The sequence below is a fragment of the Lithobates pipiens genome, unplaced genomic scaffold (assembly GCF_037356315.1).
Source record: "Lithobates pipiens isolate NorthernLeopardFrog02 unplaced genomic scaffold, aLitPip1_a1.2 Scaffold_23, whole genome shotgun sequence".
In the NCBI taxonomy this organism is placed as follows: Eukaryota; Metazoa; Chordata; class Amphibia; order Anura; family Ranidae; genus Lithobates; species Lithobates pipiens.
This window is the reverse complement of record NW_027507785.1, coordinates 255,997,869-256,018,253: the sequence shown is the minus strand read 5'-3', so window position 1 is coordinate 256,018,253 and position 20,385 is coordinate 255,997,869. Positions and strand designations below refer to the sequence as shown.

Sequence of the window (20,385 nt, the reverse complement as noted above, 5' to 3'; positions counted from 1 at the left end):
TCTGCCCAAAAGGCAGCACCATCCCCTAATCCCCCCCCCCCCGCCCCCCCCCCCTTATGGGGGAACTTACTAAAACTGGGGCAGACAGCATCTGAACGAGTTGCTCATAGTAACAAATCAGCTTATAACTTCGACTTGTTCAGTTAAAGTGTTTGCAAACCTCTAAAATTAAAAATGAATTAAGCCTATCCCTCTATAGTGTGTACTGGCCTCAATCCATATTGTGATTTCTTTCCCCTCTCTCCTCCCTTTGCGATCTGCATTACTCACTTCTGACAGGTTATTCCAACACCTAAGAATCTGGGGAGAGAACTCTGACCTCCCCAACTGTGCATGTTTCCCTAGGAGACTGTGTGGAAGTGTGCTTACTCCCTCCACTCAGGTCACAGTTTACACTCAGCTCAAGGCTGTGCAGTGTGTGACGTCAGATTCCTGATGCTGCCTGCTGGAGCTCAGAAACAGCCATTGATCTGTGCATTTCAGAAGGTCATAGAAAAGAGAGGGCGACAGATAAATAGGTACAGCTTATGAGGGAGGATTTGCATGCACAGCTGGTCCGGATTCTGGCTGCTCCAGTCCAGTCATTGCCCTCTAAATGCCATGAAAAAATTTGGTTTTTATGCACAGTCTTGATTCCGCGAGGGGTGTCTGGGATGGGAGCCCACATCTCCCTTTAACCGCTTTTGGCGACAAGGTAACACTTATATGGCTGCCTAAAGATAGGGGTGAACAGCGGCGCTAGATATGGTGATAACATAACATTATATAACAACTGGAATATAGGTATACATAAAATGTGTATGAATAAGCACACATAATATTAAAACATTTGTTAAAACATAATATCCATAAATGATCCGAGATCTTGCCTAAAGATGGCACACTATGTTTTGTACGGTTACTCCACTTAACATATACATGGAGTTGTTCCACCGCCATTAGTCATACAAATGTTTTTTGCATTCTATTACCAGTGTATTGCAACATTTCTTTGTACTAACTGTTAAAAATGCAATAAAAATCTATATTTAAAAAAAAAAGGAAAAAAAATGTGGTTTTATTAAAATAAAATTAAAAAAAAATATATAAAAACACACCACTATAAGAACAATTATCTATATTTCCACAGAAAAAAAACAAAACAAAAAAATTAAATGCAAAAGCAGCACAGCTATAAAGTAATTTTATAGCAACCAGTATTCAGTTTCCCAGGCTAATCTGTATAGAGCTGTACCTGACACTCCTCTAGTTAAGGAAAGCAGTCATGAATAATGGAATGCAAACAGTTTCATACAAAACAGAGCATTTCAAATAGAACAAAAAATAGAGGAAAAAAAAAAAAAAAACACACCACACATTTTTTTCTCTGCAAATATACTCCGCAAATATTGCAAGCATGCAACATTTATGACATTACCTTTAATTTTATCTTTTATTTAAAACATTTCCCTTAAGGCTCGGTTCACACAGGACGCGGCACGACTTGCAGCGCCGCGACCTCAGCGGCGACTTGCAAAATGACTTCTGTATAGAAGTCAATGCAAGTCGCCCGAAGTCATGCCAAAAGTAGTACAGGAACCTTTTTTCTAAGTCAGAGCGACTTGAGTCGCTCCTATTAGAACGGTTCCGTAGTACAGAACGGGGGCGACTTGTCAGGCGGCGAAGTCGCCTGGACGAGTCGCGCCTGTGTGAACCGAGTCTTAGTGGAATTTTTTTTATTTATTTTTTTACAACAACAATGTGCTTCGTTCTTGTGAGCTCATAAATGTGTTCATCAATAAAACAAAATAAACATTTTTTTATTACTTTTATAGTAGGACTAAAGTTTTCAAAATGATCAAATCAAAAATATACTAGTTGGCAGACAAAACAATAGACCCAATGAGAATGTTTACAGTGATTCTAAATCAGTTTTTTTTTCTACCTTAAAAGCAGTAGAAAACCACTGGAAAGGGGGAAAAAAAAAAAAAACGCAAAAAACAGCATAATTTGCTAGCATGCATCACATACTCACACATTATGAAATACTTACCTTAGAATGAAGCCCCCGCAGCAGCACACGGTCACAAATGAGGAGGCTGACATGTTCCCCCCGCGTTTCTTCTGGCTTTGTGGGCTCCGGCGCTGTGAGTGGCTGGAGCTACAATTACGTCACTCCCACATGTGTAAGCCTTTCGTTCCGGCAAGGAGCTCTGAAGTTCCGGCATGATACGCCGGACCTTCAGCGAGCATGTGCCGCTGACGTCAGTGGCTGCATACAGGATGAATATCTCCCATGGTGCACGTTTAGGAGATATAAATTTTTCCTACAGGTAAGCCTTACTATATTGCTTACCTGTAGGTTAAAAACAAAAATAAAAAAAAATCACCAAACTGGGTATACAACCATTTAATGGCATCCCTGCATGAACGTGGTTCTAAAAGACAGAACGTTTTTTACTTTAATCCATTTTCTGCAGTAAGGTAAAAAACCTTCTGCAAGCAGCTCCCCCAGCCCCTCTAAATACAGCCTGATCTCGATCCAGCGATGTGCATGGGCTCTCTCAGCACCCTCTCTCCTCATTGGCTCAGATACAGCAGCAGGAGCCATGAAAGGAGTGAAAGGAGCCCCTCTTTTCAGGCTTTATTCTTAGCGCTGTATCGCCTGAAAAACGCTGGCAATGTGAAAGGGGTCAAACTTAATTTACATCTGATCACCCATGGAGATTACAGGGGTCCTTTTTTCTTGATTACAAAATGGAGGTCAAAGATCAGAATAGACACGGATGTCACATATAGTCTTATATTGAATTTGTGTAAAAGGGGTCTAAAGAGAAACAATGATCTCCAATCAAAGCTAAATAGCAGACAGACACAGTTGCTTTAGGCCTCTTTCACACCGACGTCCCGTTCAGGCCCGCCTGTCAGTTTTTTAGGCGGACCTGAACGGGTGCTCCATAGAGGTCTATGGAGCGTCGGATGTCAGCGGTGACATGTCTGCTGACATCAGACCCGCTCCGATCCGAAAAAGTGTAACGGAGGAAAAAGCTATTTTTCCATCCGTCTGCGGATCGGATCGGATGACGACGGGCACTGCGGTCCGTCGTCATCCGATCTCCCATAGGGGAGAGCGGCGCTGTGACAGGTCCGTCCCTGCGCAGTGTGCAGAGACGGAGCTGTCATCTCCCTGCTCAGCGGGGATCGGCGGAGTGATCCCCGCTGAGCAAACGGACATCCACGGGGCGGATCAGAACTGATCCGCCCCGTGTGAAAGGACCCTTACACTTTACTTAATACATAATCAGAGCTTGCAATGAACGTGTAATAAAACAGGTACCGAGTTAACACACCGGGGGTTATTTACTAAAGGCAAATCCACTTTGCACTAAAAGTGCAAACCACAAGTGCAAACCACAAGTGCAAACCGGACTTGGAAGTGCAGTCGCTGTAGATCCGAGGGGGACATGCAAGGAAAACAAAAAACAGCATTTTAGCTTGCACATGATTGGATAATAAAATCAGCAGAGCTTCCCCTCATTTCAGATCTATCCCTCAGATTTACAACGACTGCACTTTCAGTGCAATTTCAAGTGCACTTATAGTGCAAAGTAGATTTGCCTTTCATAAATAACCCCCACTGTCAAACATACTGGAAACCGTCCATCTTAAAAAACATAAAATAAATTGTTTTCCTAATTAGCTACCATCTAGGAAAGTTTCTCAACTAGGCTTTCTCCAGACGTTGCTAGGGGTTCCTTAACCACTTGGCGCCAAAAGCATGCAAATATGCACCAAGGCCTGGCCGCCGAGAGAATGCATATAGGTTGCATATTTGCATGCAATAGCGGCGACAGTGCTGTGCCGATAGCGTGTGCCTTGCACGCTCCCGGAAAGTTCCCGAACGCCGTTTGCGATCAGGACTTTTCCGATCATGTGACTGCCATGACAGCAAATCACAATGGTCGCATGGTCATAAGCCCGTCCCCCGGCATAGCAAACCCCTTAAAGGGCCAGAAGCCAGCGCCAAGGGGATTAAGGAATGTGCAATTTCTGCCTCTTAGATAAGTTCCTACTGACACCACTGATCTTTTTAGCCATCTGAGAAAATTCTTCCCAATAACCACAAGTATAAAGGAGCATTCCTCCCACTGACCATCACACTAATATATCATGAATTGTAGATATAGTGAGTTTTAGAAGGTGTTCCCTGAGACTGAAAGGTTATTTCAAGGGTTCCTCTGTGTTGAAAGGGTTGAGAAAAGCTGATCTAGGGTAAAGGGACCATTTGCTGTACTATACTGTACATAAAAAATAAAATAAAAAACGCGACATCGGCATGGTGTTTTTGCTATATTATTGATAGTCACTTTAATTCGCCACAGTGTGTCTATGTACAATTAGTGGAGTTATACCTATAAGGCTCGGTTCACACTGCTGCGACTTTCTTTCGACTTGAATTACATTTTGGAGCCTGTACAATGGCTGAAAGACTAAACGTAGTGCAGGGACCTTTTCTAAAGTCGGAGCGACTTGCGTAGTATCAGTATAAGACGGCTCTCATTGGGAAAATTCGAATTTGACAAGTCATGTGACTTGGGGGTCTAACAAGTCGGATCCCATGTCGTAGCAGTGTAGATTGAGCCTTAAGCATTTTTATATTAAATATTTCAATAGTTTCTACATTAAAAAAATAAAAAACGGCAAGTCTATACATACGGATGGAGTACTTTCAGGCAATGCCTCTTCCTCTTTCTCATGGTGAGACATAACTAGATTAGGTTTTCTCCGGTCTGAAAAGGGTCTTAGATTTTGGATTCCTTTACAGCCCTGTAGCCCGTCTTGCTGTTTTGTGGCATCATCCAGGCTACAGATGACAAGTTTTCTGCTGCTATAATACAGACTCAAAGTGTGGAACAGGAGGAGCCGCTCTGGAAGTTCACTGCCAAGTCACCAAAAACCATGTATGTGAGCGATCACTGTATGCAGGAGATGATGACCTCACAGGCTAACACAGAAGCCTGGATGGTGCATTTTTGCTCTCTGGAGGATGGAGTATTAATCCAGGGATCCGTTTACAGCAGCACACTGTTCCAGGATGCAGAGAATGCCTCCTCCACCGAGCTCCTTGCTGGCAGTTTAAAAGCCAGAGCAAACAGCAGCTCTTTGTATACAGAATCCACACACAGGTCAACAGCGCATGGATACAGACCTCTCCTACTTCAGTCTGCAAGAGATTTCACATTGACTAACAAAAGATCTCTAACTATGTGCAAGAGAAAAACAAAAAGGTGGCCAAGATATATAATATATGCAATGTGGTCATTTGGGATCTGTGTGGTACCTGGAGGGTGTTTTCAGAAATGTTCCCAACTATTTACATCTGAGGTACATACAGTATCTCACAAAAGTGAGTACACCCCTCACATTTTTGAAAATATTTTATTTGATCTTTTCATGTGACAACACTGAAGAAATTACCCTTTGCTACAAAGTAAAGTAGTGAGTGTTCATCTTGTATAACAGTGTAAATTTGCTGTCCCCTCAAAGGAACTCAACACACAGCCATTTGTTTCTAAACCACTGGCAACAAAAGTGAGTACACCTCTAAGTGAAAATATCCAAATTGGGCCCAAAGTGTCAATATTTTGTGTGGCCTCCATTTTTTCCCAGCACTGCCTTAACCCTCTTGGGCATGGAGTTCACCAGAGCTTCACAGGTTGCCACTGGAGTCCTCTTCCCCTCCTCCATGATGACATCACAGAGCTGGTGGATGATAGAGACCTTTCACTCCTCCACCTTCCATTTGAGGATGTCCCACAGATGCTCCATACGGTTTAGGTCTGGAGACATGCTTGGCAAGTCCATCACCTTTACACCCAGCTTCTCTAGCAAGGCAGTGGTCATCTTGGAGCTGTGTTTTATCCATGATAGTTATAAGGGAATGTTCAACGTCACAGGGTCATAGAAAGGCCAGGTACTCAAACTTGCCTCCCATAAGCTGGATTTTTGCAATGAATGTATTGTTGTGCATGGACAAGTGTTTTTGTACACTGAAACATCATTTGTTTCATTACCAATGAAGTGTGGTCCTCCAAATCTACGATTGACGAGTATTTACGGTATTAACCACTTGCCGCCCGCCATATAGCAAAATGACAGTGGCAAAGTGGTTTTAATATCCTGACCGGACGTCATATGATGTGATCAGGATATTAAGCCGCTGCGCGCCCCTGGGGGCACGCATCGCGGCGATAGTTGTTGCGGTGTGCCAGTCTGACACCCCGAAACTACGATCTCAGTAAAGAGTCTCTGACGGAGACTCTTTACCATGTGATCAGCCGTGTCCAATCACGGCTGATCACAGTGTAAATAGGAAGAGCCGGTGATCGGCTTTTCCTCACTTGCGTCTGTCAGACACGAGTAGAGGAGAGCTGATCGGCTCCAGGGATGCCACCAGACCATCAGGGATGCCCAGCACCAGGTATGCCCCCCTAGACCACCAGGGATGCCAGTCAGTGCCCATAATGGATGCCAATCGGTGCCCACAATGGGCATCACTGATTGCCATGCATTATTGTTTGGCACTGATTGTCATCCATCCCTACAATATTGTACATTATAATGCCCATCTGTGCCACCTATCAGTGCCCATCTGTGCCGCCTATCAAAGCCACTTCATTGATGCCACATCATTGGTGCTTATCAGTGCCCCTGTCAGTGCCCATCAGTGAAGGACAAAAAAAACGTACTTATTTACAAAGGCCTTTTTTATTTGTTTAGCAGAAAATAAAAAATCCCGGAGGTGATCAAATACCACCAAAAGAAAGCTCTATTTGTGGGAACAAAATTATAAAAATTTAGCTTGGGTATGGTGTAGCATGACCGCGCAATTGTCATTCAAAGTGCGACAGAGCTGAAAGGTGTATAAGTGCCCGGTATTGAAGTGGTTAAAGTGATTGTAAAGCTTCATTTTTTTTTTTTAAATAACAAAACACACACGTCATACTTACCTCCACTGTGCAGTTTGTTTTGCACAGAGTGGCCCCCGGTCCCCCTCTTCTGGGGTCCCCCAGCAGCGCTATAAGCTCCTCTCAGCATCTTATAACCCCCTAGGAGAAGAGCTCTCCTGGGGGGTTACCTTGCGAGCGCACTCCCAAGTCCAGCATTCGGCATCCATAGACGTCGAATGTAGGACTCGGCCCCATGTAACTAGATTTGATTGACAGCAGCAGAATCCAATCAAGAGCCGAGAACCCTGGGCAGAGAGGTATAGCGCGTCTCCACCGAGGGATCAAAGGGGGTCAGGTGAGTAAAACGGGGGGTGGGAGGCTAGAGGGCCGGTCAGGGTCAGAAGTTTTTTTCCCCTTAATGCATAGGATGCATTAAGGTGGAAAAACACGGGGGTTTACAACCCCTTTAAAATTAAATCCCAATCCAAAATGTAACCCCATTTAAAGACTCTACAGACCCCTCCAAATTTTATATACAGTATAACTTAATACTAACTCCTGATTATGATTTTTGTACAGTAAAAATCAAACTATAAGACCACCTAACACATATGTGGCTTCCACAAAGTGGGCTTTTTTTTGTTGTAAGCGCATTCGATCATGTGCTCCCAGCATCGAGACCAAGCTGTCACCAACAAGTCCAGGTTTTGTTCTAATGATCGAGAACTGGAGGAAAGATTAAACACATCCAGGCTTGATCTAGTTTAGTGGGCATTAAGATTAGGGGTCGATTAATATTGTTTTTTCAGGGCCGATAGGGATTTTTCGATACTAATTTTCCGGAATGTATCTGGAGTGCGTTTTTGTGGCGTAAACCAGCCGTTAAGGTTTTTATACTGTCCTTTCACTTTTTTTTTTTTAAATCACTTTTTTTGCAGTCACAAGGAATGTAACAGGCACTATTTATAGAGGGATCTGGGGTCTTTAAGACCCCAAACCCCTCCACGGCACTTCAAATTATTCAAAAACGCCATGATCAGCATTTTTGAATACTTTCTATTTTTTCAAACTGGCGCCTTTAGGATGAGAGTAATCCGGAAGTGATGTAATGACAGCGCTTCCAGGTTACCAAAGCCGAGACCCGAACACAGCAACCAGCTTTGTTCGGGTCACTGACCAACTGGTGGATGCGCCGGCTGGTCGCTCAGGCCTCCCGCTGGGACGGGAGACCAGGGCTGCGTGGCGGAAGATGGCGGCAGGACGTTCTCTCCCGCTACTTGTAATAATGGCTAAGCTGCTGCTTAGCCACATCGGTTGTTATTACAAGAAAGCCGCCAATCTGCTCTAAAGAATGGTATCATATATATAACATATAATGTTTGTGCGTTCTAACTAATTTTCTAGCAAAACAATTGATTTTTACAAAAAAAATGTAAAATAGAGACACAAATATATTGTGCACCTGTAGTGCGACACATAACTGACAAGACCACAACACATACCTGCTATCAATGGTTTCGGCTACTGCTCAAAAGGTCTCAAACTACACATTACTTCTCCTTGGCTGTCCTGGGTGTAGAGAGAACTTGTCACATTTTCTGCACAGGCAGGGCAGTAGTGTACTAAAAGGTGATCAGCATGTGACTTTCAAGCACCATACGCAGAGAATGGAGGCATTATTCTCTTTTTTGCTTATCTTATCACCTTTCCTACACGGCTTTCTTAAAATAGAGTATTAATTCAGACCTCACTTGTGGCAGCCCCTTTTTATTATGAATGGCTAGTCCTTCCCTAAAGGCGTTGTTCACACTGGCTTCAGTTTGTATAAGAGCATTCACAATGCAGTTTAAAGTCTTTGTTATGGGAAAAAATGCAGAGCAACCCCGATTCTCCTCTTTTGGGGTACCCTTCCAGTCTCCTTCTCCTCTCAATGTGTCACCATAAGAAGCAGCTTCCTATTGTGGCACACCTGAGGGCTCGCTCCTGAGCCATGCTGTCTGTGTCCACATGCACAGACAGCTCAGCCCCACCTCCTCATCACAGGATTTGGCTGACTGCAGCAGGAGCCAATGGCTCTCGCTGCCTCAGCAAAGCCTATGAGAACAGGAAGTGCTGCTACAGATGGGCTTAGGGCTGATTGAGTGAGGACTCTGGAAAGGATAAGGAGGGGCGAGGAAGCATATTGCTACCTAAATCATTTTTAACTTCATGCAAGGAATGCATTAAGGATAAAAAATAGTTTAGGCTTTAGAACCACTTTATAGCGCACGTATAGCTAAAATAGCCAAAGGCACCTGTATACATCCCATTTCTGGGGTCTATATAATGTCTGTAAACATTCTTGGGTAAACCAATCAAAGTGATTGTAAAGCTACATACCCACGTACATTTTAAAAAATGAGCTTTAACAAGGGGCCCTCCAGATCACGGCCCCTCACTCTAGATGAATGAGTATGGGATACATCGGACCTCTACCCATTCACTTCAAATATAAAAAAAAAAAAAAAGTGTACAAAAAAGATTTTTATAACAGCTTACCTGTAAAATCATTTTCTTGGAGTACATCATAGGACACATAGCCTTAAAGTATTTACTTAACCACCTCAATACAGTGCAGTTACACCCCCCTTCCTGACCAGACCAATTTTCAGCTTTCAGCGCTCTCACAGTTTGAATGACAATTACTCAGTCATCCAACACTGTATCCATATGAAACTTGCGTCCTTTTTTCCACACAAATAGAGCTTTCTTTTAGTGGTATTTAATCACTAGTGTTTTTTTTTTTTTTGTGCTATAAAATAAAACGTAAATTTTGTGAAAAAAAATGCCTTTTTCTTTGTTTCTGTCATAAATTTTTGCTAATTAGTAATTTTTCTTCATAAATTTGGGCCAAAATTTATACTGCTACATATCTTTGGTAAAAATAACCCACATTAGTATATATTATTTGGTCTTTGTGAAAGTTATAGAGTCTACAAACTATGGTGTCAATCACTGAAAATTGATCACTTCTGATCAGGCCTTCAGTACATCAGGTGTACCTCATTTCTTGAGACACTAACAAGTCAGGAAAGTACAAATGCCCCCCAAATGACCCCTTTTTACAAAGTAGACATCCCAAGATATTAAGTTAGTAGCATGGTGAGTTTTTTTAAGTTGTCATTTTTTCCCACAATTCTTTGCAAAATGAAGATTCTTTTATTTTTTTAATTTTTTTTTTACTAAATTGTCATATTATCAGGTTATTTCTAGGGATGCCGCCGCAATTTGCCGAAAGGAAAAAACGTCCGATAATTGAGCCGAAAATGGGGCGGGGCCTGGGCGGAACTCCACCCCCGTCCCGCCCCTGGTGCCTCCCATGATGGGGGTGAATAGCGCAGGACTGATGCAGCCAGCGATGCCCCTCTGCAGTGAAGAGAGCCGTCTGGTTGAATAGAGCGCCGGGAACATCACAGCTTTAATTTCAATAGCTGTGTGTTCCCCGTCGCGCGCCGTCACACACAGCCCCTCCCCCTTGTCCGGGGAACTTTGATAGACAGATCACCCGTCCAGATTGGACGGGTGATCTGTCTATCAAAGTGCCTGGACAAGGGGGAGGGGCTGTGTGTGACGGCGCGCGACGGGGAACACACAGCTCTCTCGTGTCGCCAGTCTCTGACCACCTCCTGTACCGTGTCGCCAGTCTCTGACCACCTCCTGTATCGTGTCGCCAGTCTCTGACCACCTCCTGTATCGTGTCGCCAGTCTCTGACCACCTCCTGTACCGTGTCGCCAGTCTCTGACCACCTCCTGTACCGTGTCGCCAGTCTCTGACCACCTCCTGTACCGTGTCGCCAGCCTCTGAACACCTCCTGTACCGTGTCCCCAGTCTCTGACCACCTCCTGTACCATGTCCCCAGTCTCTGACCATCTCCTGTATAAAAATATTTTTTGAAAACAGTCATTTTCGGTATCGGTTTTCGGCCTAGTGTATTTTTCATTTTCGGTATCGGTTTCGGCACCAAAAAACCCATTCGGTGCATCCCTAGTTATTTCTCACACACACACACACACACAACGCATGCATACAACAAATTACACCCCAAAATACATTCTGCTACTCTTTCCGAGTACGGCGATACCACATGTGTGAGACTTTTGCACAGCCTGGCCACATACAGAGCACCAACATTGATGTAGTACCTTCAGACGTTCTACGAGCAAAAATGACGCATATCATTTCTCAACCACCTATTACACTTTTGAAGGCCCTGGAGCACCAGGACAATGGAATTTCCCATAAAATGACCCCATTTTGGAAAGCAAACACCCCAACGTATAATCTGTGAGGCATAATGAGTCTTTTGAATGGTTGGTGACAGGTACTCGGGTACCCCGATGGGCCGGCACAGGTACTCGGGTACCCCGATGGGCCGGCACAGGTACTCGGGTACCCCGATGACTCGGGTACCCCGATGGGCCGGGACAGGTACTCGGGTACCCTGATGGGCCGGGACAGGTACTCGGGTACCCTGATGGGCCGGGACAGGTACTCGGGTACACTGATGGACTGTGACAGGTACTCTGATGGACTGATTGACAGGTACTATGAGGGGTGGTGACAGGTCCTCTTTATTGGGGGGGGGGCAGGCAATCAGTGTGATTGGTGTACACTAGGCGGTAATGAGATGTTACCGCAATCTCCTCCTCACACACGATCGGTGTGTGAGGAGGAGAACAACCCGGTAACATCTAGTTACCGCGGTTTGTTTACATTTTAGTGATCGGCTGTGAAAGGGGAACACGCCGCCACCGATGTGCACGCGCAGCGCGCTCACGATCGCGCGCATGCGCCGTGCACAGTCAGGTTGTGACCAGCTGTGATCGGCCGTGACTTCATCACGGCCGATCACGTGGTAAACAGCCATAACGAATGGCTGTTCACCCCCTTCGGTGGCGGCGTGTCACGGAGACAATCGCGCACAATCGCGCGCATTCCCTGTTTAAACAAAATAGGTGCGCCGCTTGGCCGTCATTTAACGGCCGGCGGTCGGCATCTAGTTAATGGGTTATAGGCCACCTTTAGGTGTTGACACTGATAAACCCCGATTAAGAAAGTTGACTCCCTATATAACCCCTCATCTTTCCAGGAGCACATCAGTTTTGTAGCCAAGCAATATACTTATACCCCATAAACAGAGGGACGGGACCTCTGTGTCCCATTATGTACTACGAGAAAAGGATTTTACAGGTAAGCTGATAAAAATCCTATTTTCTTTATCGTACATCAGAGTCTTAAGTATTTACTTAATGGGATGCCCCAGAGCAATGCTACTTGAGGGGAGGGAGAACCATAGGGCACCCCCAGACCCGAGGACTTATACAGCTGCCTGCTGCACACTGCGCCCAAAAGGCGATATCCTCATTCCATTTTACATTTACTTGATAAAATTGGGTGAATTTATGCACTGAAGACCAAGTTGCGGCCTTACAGATTTGCGCCATGGAGGCCTGGTGACGCACTGCCCAAGAAGCACCGCCGCTCTAGTAGAGTGCGCCTTAACTTGAAAAAGGGGGAATCTTACCCCTTAGATTATAAATTTGAATTATAACTTGCCAAAGCCACCTAGCAATAGTGGATTTTGGCGCTGTCTGTCCTTTCTTAGGACCCTCTGGAAGAATAAATAAGACATCAGTCTTGCGGATCTGAGCAGTTGCTTTTAAACAGATTTCCACTGCCCTCGCCAAAGCAAGAAAACGTAGTGGACTTTTCTTCCCTGGAACATAGTTTTGGGAAAAACTATGGCAGGACAATCTTTTCATTCAGATGAAAGCTTGAAACCACTTTTGGCAAAAAGCCTGGACGGGGGCGTAACACCATTCTGTCCTCATGAATAGTCAAAAATGGCTCTATACAAGAAAGAGCAGCCAATTCTGAAGCCCTCCTTGCTGAGAATATAGCAACCAAAAATACCAGTTTCCTAGTCAAAAGGACTAAGGGAATATGCTGTATCTGTTCAAATGGTTGTTTTTGTAACACTGACAAAAACTAAATTCAAGTCCCAAGGGGTTAAAGGTGATTTAACTGACGGATGAATCCACATCACTCCTTGCATGAAACCCTGGACTAAAGAATGTGTAGCAAGCGGTCTTTTGAAATAAAAACAGACCACATGGCAACCGGGCCATAGCAGAAAGATGGCTACAGCGCGGTTGGCTTATTCTGGGTGGATGTCGTGGGACGTCCTCACAGAATCGCACTCCCACGTGCCCCCTGGGGAACATCACGGGTCACGGTAAACAGCCACTGATAGCGGCCGTTTAGAACGTGATCGATCCATCAAATGACGGAGCATCACTTGTAAACAAATCAGCACCACATCATGATTCCGGGTCCCTCCCTCCTCTCTGTACTGTTCGGTACAGTGAGAGGGGAGAGGGGGAGAGATTACCCACAGCGGTGCTCTGTGCAATACTCTGCCATAAATTTTAACAGAAAAATAATATTTTTTTTTCTTTCCTGAATTTTCAGTCTCTTTTGATGTATAGAGCAAAAAATAAAAAACCCAGCGGTGCTTAAATACCACCAAAAGGAAGCTCTATTTGTGTGAAAAAAAAGGACAAACATTTCATATAGGTACAGTGTTGCATGATTGAGTAACTGTCAAAGTGTGAGAGCACCGAAAGCTGAAAATTGGTCTGGTTAGGAAGGGGGTTTAAGTGCCCAGTGGTCAAGTGGTTAATAGTACTCAGGGCCAACTTCTTTTCTATGCCCGATTGTATAAAGGCAAGAACTCTGCCTATGATATATCTCTGAGGGTGCCAACCCTTGGATTTACACTAGGAAACATAGGTCTTCCAAACTCTAGAATATATAGTTCTGGAAGCTGGTTTCCTTGCATTGATTAAAGTTGAGATAGCTGACCTGGAAAGCCAATGCTTCTTCAGAATGTGGGTTTCAATAGTCAAACCGTTAAATTTAGCGTTCGTAAAGTAGGATGGAATATCGGCCCCTGTGAGAGCAGGTCTGGCCTTAGTGGAAGGGACCACAGATCCTTCACTGCCATCTTTATAATCTTTACATACATGACCTTCTGGGCCATGCTGGTGCTTCCAGAATTACCGTATATACTCGAGTATAAGCCGAGATTTTCAGCCTCTTTTTTGAGGCTGAAAGTGCCCCCCTCGGCTTATACTCGAGTCATCGCTGTCTGCCCGCTCGATCAGCGTGTCGAGCAGACAGACAGCGGCCATTCTATTCAAAAGCCGCGCCTCCGGCTCCGCCTTCGCCTGTGATAGGCGGAACACTGAATTTCCCAGCAGCCTGTGTTCCGCCTATCACGGACATCGTATCATCCTCGTACTACGGACGAGGATGATACGACGTCTGTGATAGGCGGAACACAGGCTGCTGGGAAATTCAGTGTTCCGCCTATCACAGGCGAAGGCGGCGGCGCAGCTTTTGAACTTTACAATGGCCGCCGACGAAGAGGGCACGGGACGGAGGCAAGGGAAGGCACGGCAGGGGACGGGACGGGACGGCGGCGGCAAGGCACGGCACGACACGGGACGGATGCAAGGAGGCAAGTCACGGCACGGGACGGAGGCAAGGAGGCAAGGCACGGGACGGAGGCTCGGGACAAAGGTAGGCTGGACACACACACACACACACACACACACACACACACACACACACACACACACACAGGGATGGATGGATGGATGGATGGAGACACACACACACACAGGGATGGATGGATGGATGGATGGAGACACACACACACACAGGGATGGATGGATGGATGGATGGAGACACACACACACAGGGATGGATGGATGGATGGATGGATGGAGACACACACACACAGGGATGGATGGATGGATGGACACACACACACACAGGGATGGATGGACGGACACACAGGGATGGACGGACACACAGGGATGGACGGACACACAGGGATGGACGGACACACAGGGATGGACGGACACACACACAGGGATGGACAGGCATGTCTCACCCTCGGCTTATACACGAGTCAATAAGTTTGCCAGTTTTTTTGGGGGTAAATTGGGGGCCTCGGCTTATATTCGGGTCGGCCTATACTCGAGTATATACGGTACCGATTTTTCTTTCCAGCTTGAGTCTGCAAAGAAGTCAAGGCAGCAATTGAATAGGGGGAAATGCATAGATCAGTGAAAGCTGATCCAACAGTATCACCAACACATTTGTTCTGCATGCGAATTGATCGTTTGTTGTGGACACAGTTGACTGATTATTTTAAACTGGATGCTAGAACATCCATGTCCGGAGTCCCCCAGCCTTAACAAACAGCCCAAAACATGTCAGGGCGAATAGACCATTCCCCTGGGAATAATCTGCTGGTGGCACAAGTAGTGCAAGTACCAATTCTCTATTCCCGAAATGAAGACTGCTGATAGGCACAGAATATTTCTTTCTGCCCAAGTTAGAATATGTTCACCTCTCTCTGCACTGAGAGATTCATTGTGCCCCTTTTGATGATCAATATAGGCCACAGCCGTGGCATTGACAGATTGGATCCTGTCAGGACAATCCCTGGAAGCCCAATTGAGGCTTTGAGACACCCTTGGGGACAGCCGCATTGGCAAGTCCAAAGCTTGGATCATTTTGTTCCAAGCAAATAGAATACCGTTTTGCAACAGTCTCGAATGGAACTGGGCATATGGAACTGCTTTGAATGAAGCCACCATCCTTTCTAACAACCTCATGCAAAGGCGAATGGAGGCATCTCCTTTTGACCTGACCATCCGCATCAACTCTTTTTAAAGTGGTGTTGCCACCCAAAAAAAAAATTGCTGAAAATTCATAAAAAATAAACAATTGGAAAAAATAAAAATATAATATGTACTCTCCTCTAAATGCCTGTTGCTAGGGGGTCCCTCATAGTCTGCCTTCTTCAATGCCCGGGCTGGTGACATCACTTCCCCTCGAGCTGCACAGTCATCTGGGACCTGTCACGTGTCCCAGATGACTGTGCGGCGTATCACGGTGCCCGGCGCCGCTCGCACATGCGCAGTGGGTGCCTGGCCGTGAAGCTACAGCCGGGTGCCCACAGTAAGAATGCCAGCGCTGCGAGCGGAGCAGGGAGTGAGGGGGGCTTCGTTCCCCCACATCGCTGGACCCTGGGACAGGTAAATGTCCGATTATTAATAGTCAGCAGCTGCAGTAGCTGCTGACTTTTAAATTTGTATTTATTTTTTAGGGGGCACCCCACTTTAAGGAGTCAGTTTAAAGTGGTTGTAAACCCTTAAAAACCACTTTGACCTACAGGTAAGCCTAGATTAAGGCTTACCTGTAGGTCCAAGAAATATCTCCTAAACCTATACGGTTTAGGAGATATTTGCCCGAAGACAGGCACCGCTGTCTACCGCGCATGCGCACTGAGCGCGGCATTTCCAACAACGGAGCTGCCGCGCGTGTCGGCTCCCGTGCTTTGCCTTTGCAGGGAATGAAAGAGGAAGTAAACCCATCAGGGTTTACTTCCTCTTTAAATAAAAGGATGTTTATACCTTCTTTTTGACAAAAGAGCTTTCCTGCTAGAAATGATTTGAATGTATTTCACCAAATCTTCCCCAATGAAAAGGGAAACTAGTCAGATGCCCTTTGCAAGATGCTTCAGCTGACCAATCTGTTAACCACAGGGTCCTAAGCATGCGTTTTAGCACAAGCGCAAGACGGGACGCCTGGTGGATAGAGTCTTTTATTATCAGCTGAATCCGTAAGCATTTGAGCATTGTTAACAGGACAAGTCAAATGTTTTATTCACAGAGGAGATAGCGGAGTCAAATGACGGTATATTCCACATGTTTGTTTGTGAATTTTTTTCCTTCATAGGATAAAGTGTTGAAAACTTTTTAGGAGGGAAAAAATGCTTATCTGGGTGACCGCACTCAGAATATATAAGCTTTTCCAGCAAGAAATGAACAGGAAAGCATGCGCAGCTTGAGGAGGCTTCAGTGAACCCAAACTAGATGTGGGTTTCTCAACTGGCTCAGCTACGGGTAACTTAAACGTGCAGCGGATCTTTTCAGTAAGAAATTGCACCAGCAATTTCTCAGCTTGTGAAGCTGGCCATCAGTCTTTCCTCTACTCTGTTTATGGTTGAGGGGAAAAGCTTCTCGAGTAATGTATATAGGGGCTGAAATGCCAGAAGCAGATGTAGCCCCTGATCCCGATGGCTCATCCTGACCAGCCTCTCTAGGTTCTTCAGGAGAAAATGGTTCTGGGGGGGAGGTGTCCTCAGAGCCTGAGGGAGATCCCCTTGAGCCCTTATTTCTCGGCCCATTACCTCTTCTGCCCATAGTGCCAAGCACAAAAGCAGAGGTGATACCAGAAATGCACTCACTGCTGAGCAAATCGTCCAGCAACTTCCGCTGCCATCAAGGCTCAGTCTGGTGCTAAGTGTCCCTCCTTGAGCTGTGCACCTGAAAAAGAGTGCACCTTATAGCTTTGTATAACCCGTGTTGTGGGCGTTTAAACCATGCAGACGTTGCGCTAATGCTCCGCTACCCCCCTTCCAACCACCCTTTCCACCCACCCCCGTCTTTAAACAAGACCTGCTTTTCCCGCGCGAGCCATGGCCTCAGATCCTGTCGCACATGGAGGGAAGGCTGGGGCGGAGGAGAGAGGAGGGTTGTTGGATGAAGAGCCACCTTAATGGCGGCGGCGGTTCGAGGTGGTGTGACCACCGACTGCCCTATGGCTTCTTAGCCTGAAGGGAGCTGTGGGGGGAAACTCCTGAAGAACCCCCCCCCTTCCCACATCCTAACTGGAGCATGGGCTTAGAGGAAGCGTGCAGCATAAACAGAGACAAGACAGACAAGCATGGAATCCGGTACGTGCTCTTGACAGCCCCCGGTGGTGACTTTAGACATAGAAACATTTTACTTAACCACTTGCCGACCGCCGCACGACGATATACGGTCGACAGAATGGCACGGGCAGGCATATGGGCGTACCTGTACGTCCCTACCTTCCCGCGGGTGGGGGGCCCGATCGCCCCCCCCCCCCCCCCCCCCGGTGCCAGCGGTGGTCGGTATCCGTTCAGGAGCGATCCGGGATGAGGGGGCGGCCATTCGTTCATGGCCACCCCCTCGCGATCGCTCCTGACGAATGGAAGTGAGGCGTGACATCACTTCCTCTCCTGTAATGTAAACACAGGCAGAGGAAGTGATGTAATCTCTCCTCCGTGTCGGTATTTTTCATTCCGGCACCGAGGAGAGAGGATCGGTGAGTTGCACCAACACGACACTACACAGTAGAACATGCCAGGCACACTCTCACCCCCCCTTCACCCCCCCAATCACCCCTGCCCCCCCAGTCACAGTGACACCAATTGCATTTTTTATTTTTATTTTTGCATTGGTGTCATTTGTGACTGTAATAACTGTTAGGGCAGTTAGGGTTAGCCCCCTTTAGTTCTAAGGTACCCCCCTAACCCCCCCAATAAAGGTTTAACCCCGTGATCACCCCTTGTCGCCAGTGTCACTAAGGCTGGGTTCACATTGCAGTGGTTTATGAAAACGGATGTGATTCGCACCGCACTGCAGTGCAAATCACATCCGATCTCTGTGTGATTCGAGTTCAGCCATACAGATAGTATGGCTGAATTCGCGTCGCACCCGCCGCAAACTCGCACGGGACCCTTTTTTTGGTCCGCAGCAGAATCGGATTGCATGGGTGTTCACACCATGCAATCCGAGTTTGCAGATCGCACTGCGATATGCGAACTGATCTGGGGGTGTCATTAACATTTCACTGACACTCCCAGCAGTTCGCATAGGGCAGTGTGAACTGCCACCGGGAGGCATGAGATGCGGGAACCCGCCGCGGATTCGTGGCGTTCCCGCATCGCTCCAGTGTGAACCCAGCCTAATAAGCGATCGTTTTTCTGATCGCTGTATTAGTGTCACAGGTGACGCTAGTTAGGCAGGTAGGTATTTAGGTTCGCCGCAGCTTTTTATAGCGCCAGGGACCCCCATATACTACCGCATAAAGCCCCCTGATTGCCCCCTAGTTAACCCTTTCACCAGTGATCACCATATAACTGTTACAGGTGACGCTGGTTGGTTAGTTATTTTTTTTATAGTTTCAGGGCACCCGCCATTTATTACCTAATAAAGGTTTAACCCCCTGATCACCCGGCGGGTGATACAAGTTTGAGGGTCAGATAAGGTCTGCGTCGACCCAGGCAGCGTCAGGTTAGTGCCACTACCGCTAACACCCACGCACAAAGCATACACCTCCCTTAGTAATATAGTATCTGATCAGATCTATATTAGCGTCGCCAGCAGTTTAGGTTTCCCAAAACGCATTGTTAGCGGGATCAGCCCAGATACTTGCTAGCACCTGCGTTTAGCCCCTCCGCCAAGCCCAGACCAGCCCACCCAAGTGCAGTATCGATCGATCACTGTCACTTACAAAACACAACACACATAACTGCAGCGTTTGCAGAGTCAGGCCTGATCCCTGCGATCGCTAACAGTTTTTCTTGTAGCGTTTTGATACAGTCGCTGACAGCCTAGGTGCTTTTTTACCTGTGAGTCTCACTAGTGTACCCCTAAATTAAGGGGTGTCTACTTTCCAAAATGGGGTCATTTGGGGGGGGGGGGGGGGGGGGGGGTTTGTGCCATCTTGGCATTTTATGGCCTTCAAAACTGTAAGGCTCCATGCACACTGAAGCTCAAAAAAGCTATTTCTGGACGTCAGATTGCTGGCAGAAAACGCTGGTTGAAAAACCTGCTTTTAACAGCGTTTTATACTAGCGTTAATGAGCGTTAATGAGCGTTTTACAGCGTTAGCGTTAATGGGCGTTTTTTATAAAAATACACAGAGGACACTCCAAAAATCCCACAATGCATTGAAAAATAGAATGCCGAACACTAATGAACGAGCGTTAATGAGCGTTTGTAGTTTTTTGCCGCTGAAAAACGGCACTTTGAACGCGAATTTCTGGCGTTCAGAAAAAAGCCCATAAACTCCACTGCTCATTAAAGCTGAAAAACGTCCATGTGTGCATGGACACATAGGCTAACATAGAGTGAAGTTTATGGGCTTTTACAAAAAACGCCCAAACGCCAATAAACTGCAGTTTATCAGCTTCAGTGTGCATGGAGCCTAATAGGTAGTGAGGAGTGAAGTCAAAAATGTACGCCCTTAGAAAACCTGAAGGCGGTGCTTGGTTTTCGGGGCCCCGTACGCGGTTAGGCTCCCAAAAAGTCCCACATATGTGGTATCCCCGTACTCAGGAGAAGCAGCAGAACTTATTTTGGGGTGTCATTTCACATATGCCCATAGCATGTGTGAGCAATATATCATTTAGTGACAACTTTGTGAAAAAAATAAAAATAAATAAAAGTTTGTAATTTTCCCGCAACTTGTGCCAAATATAAAATATTCCATGGACTCAACATGCCTCTCAGCAAATAGCTTGGG

The 20,385-nt window shown here is 46.2% G+C and overlaps 1 protein-coding gene across 4 annotated transcripts in view; it reads right to left on the bottom strand.

Moving 5' to 3' along the window:
* SLC35A3 (solute carrier family 35 member A3) overlaps positions 1-20,385 on the bottom strand; it is a 105,706-nt gene that overhangs the window by 63,594 nt on the left and 21,727 nt on the right. The window contains exon 1 of one of the 4 annotated variants that reach the window (XM_077453071.1): positions 8,432-8,566. The exons of 2 other annotated variants lie outside the window; for them this stretch is intronic. Coding sequence is in view for 1 of the 2 variants with exons in the window: in XM_077453069.1 (XP_077309195.1) it covers positions 4,696-4,746 (51 nt within the window). In the remaining variant the exon portion in view is untranslated. Of the gene's footprint in view, positions 1-4,695; positions 5,087-8,431; positions 8,567-20,385 lie in introns of those variants that run through there. One more of the 4 variants, XM_077453069.1, reaches the window with a different exon arrangement.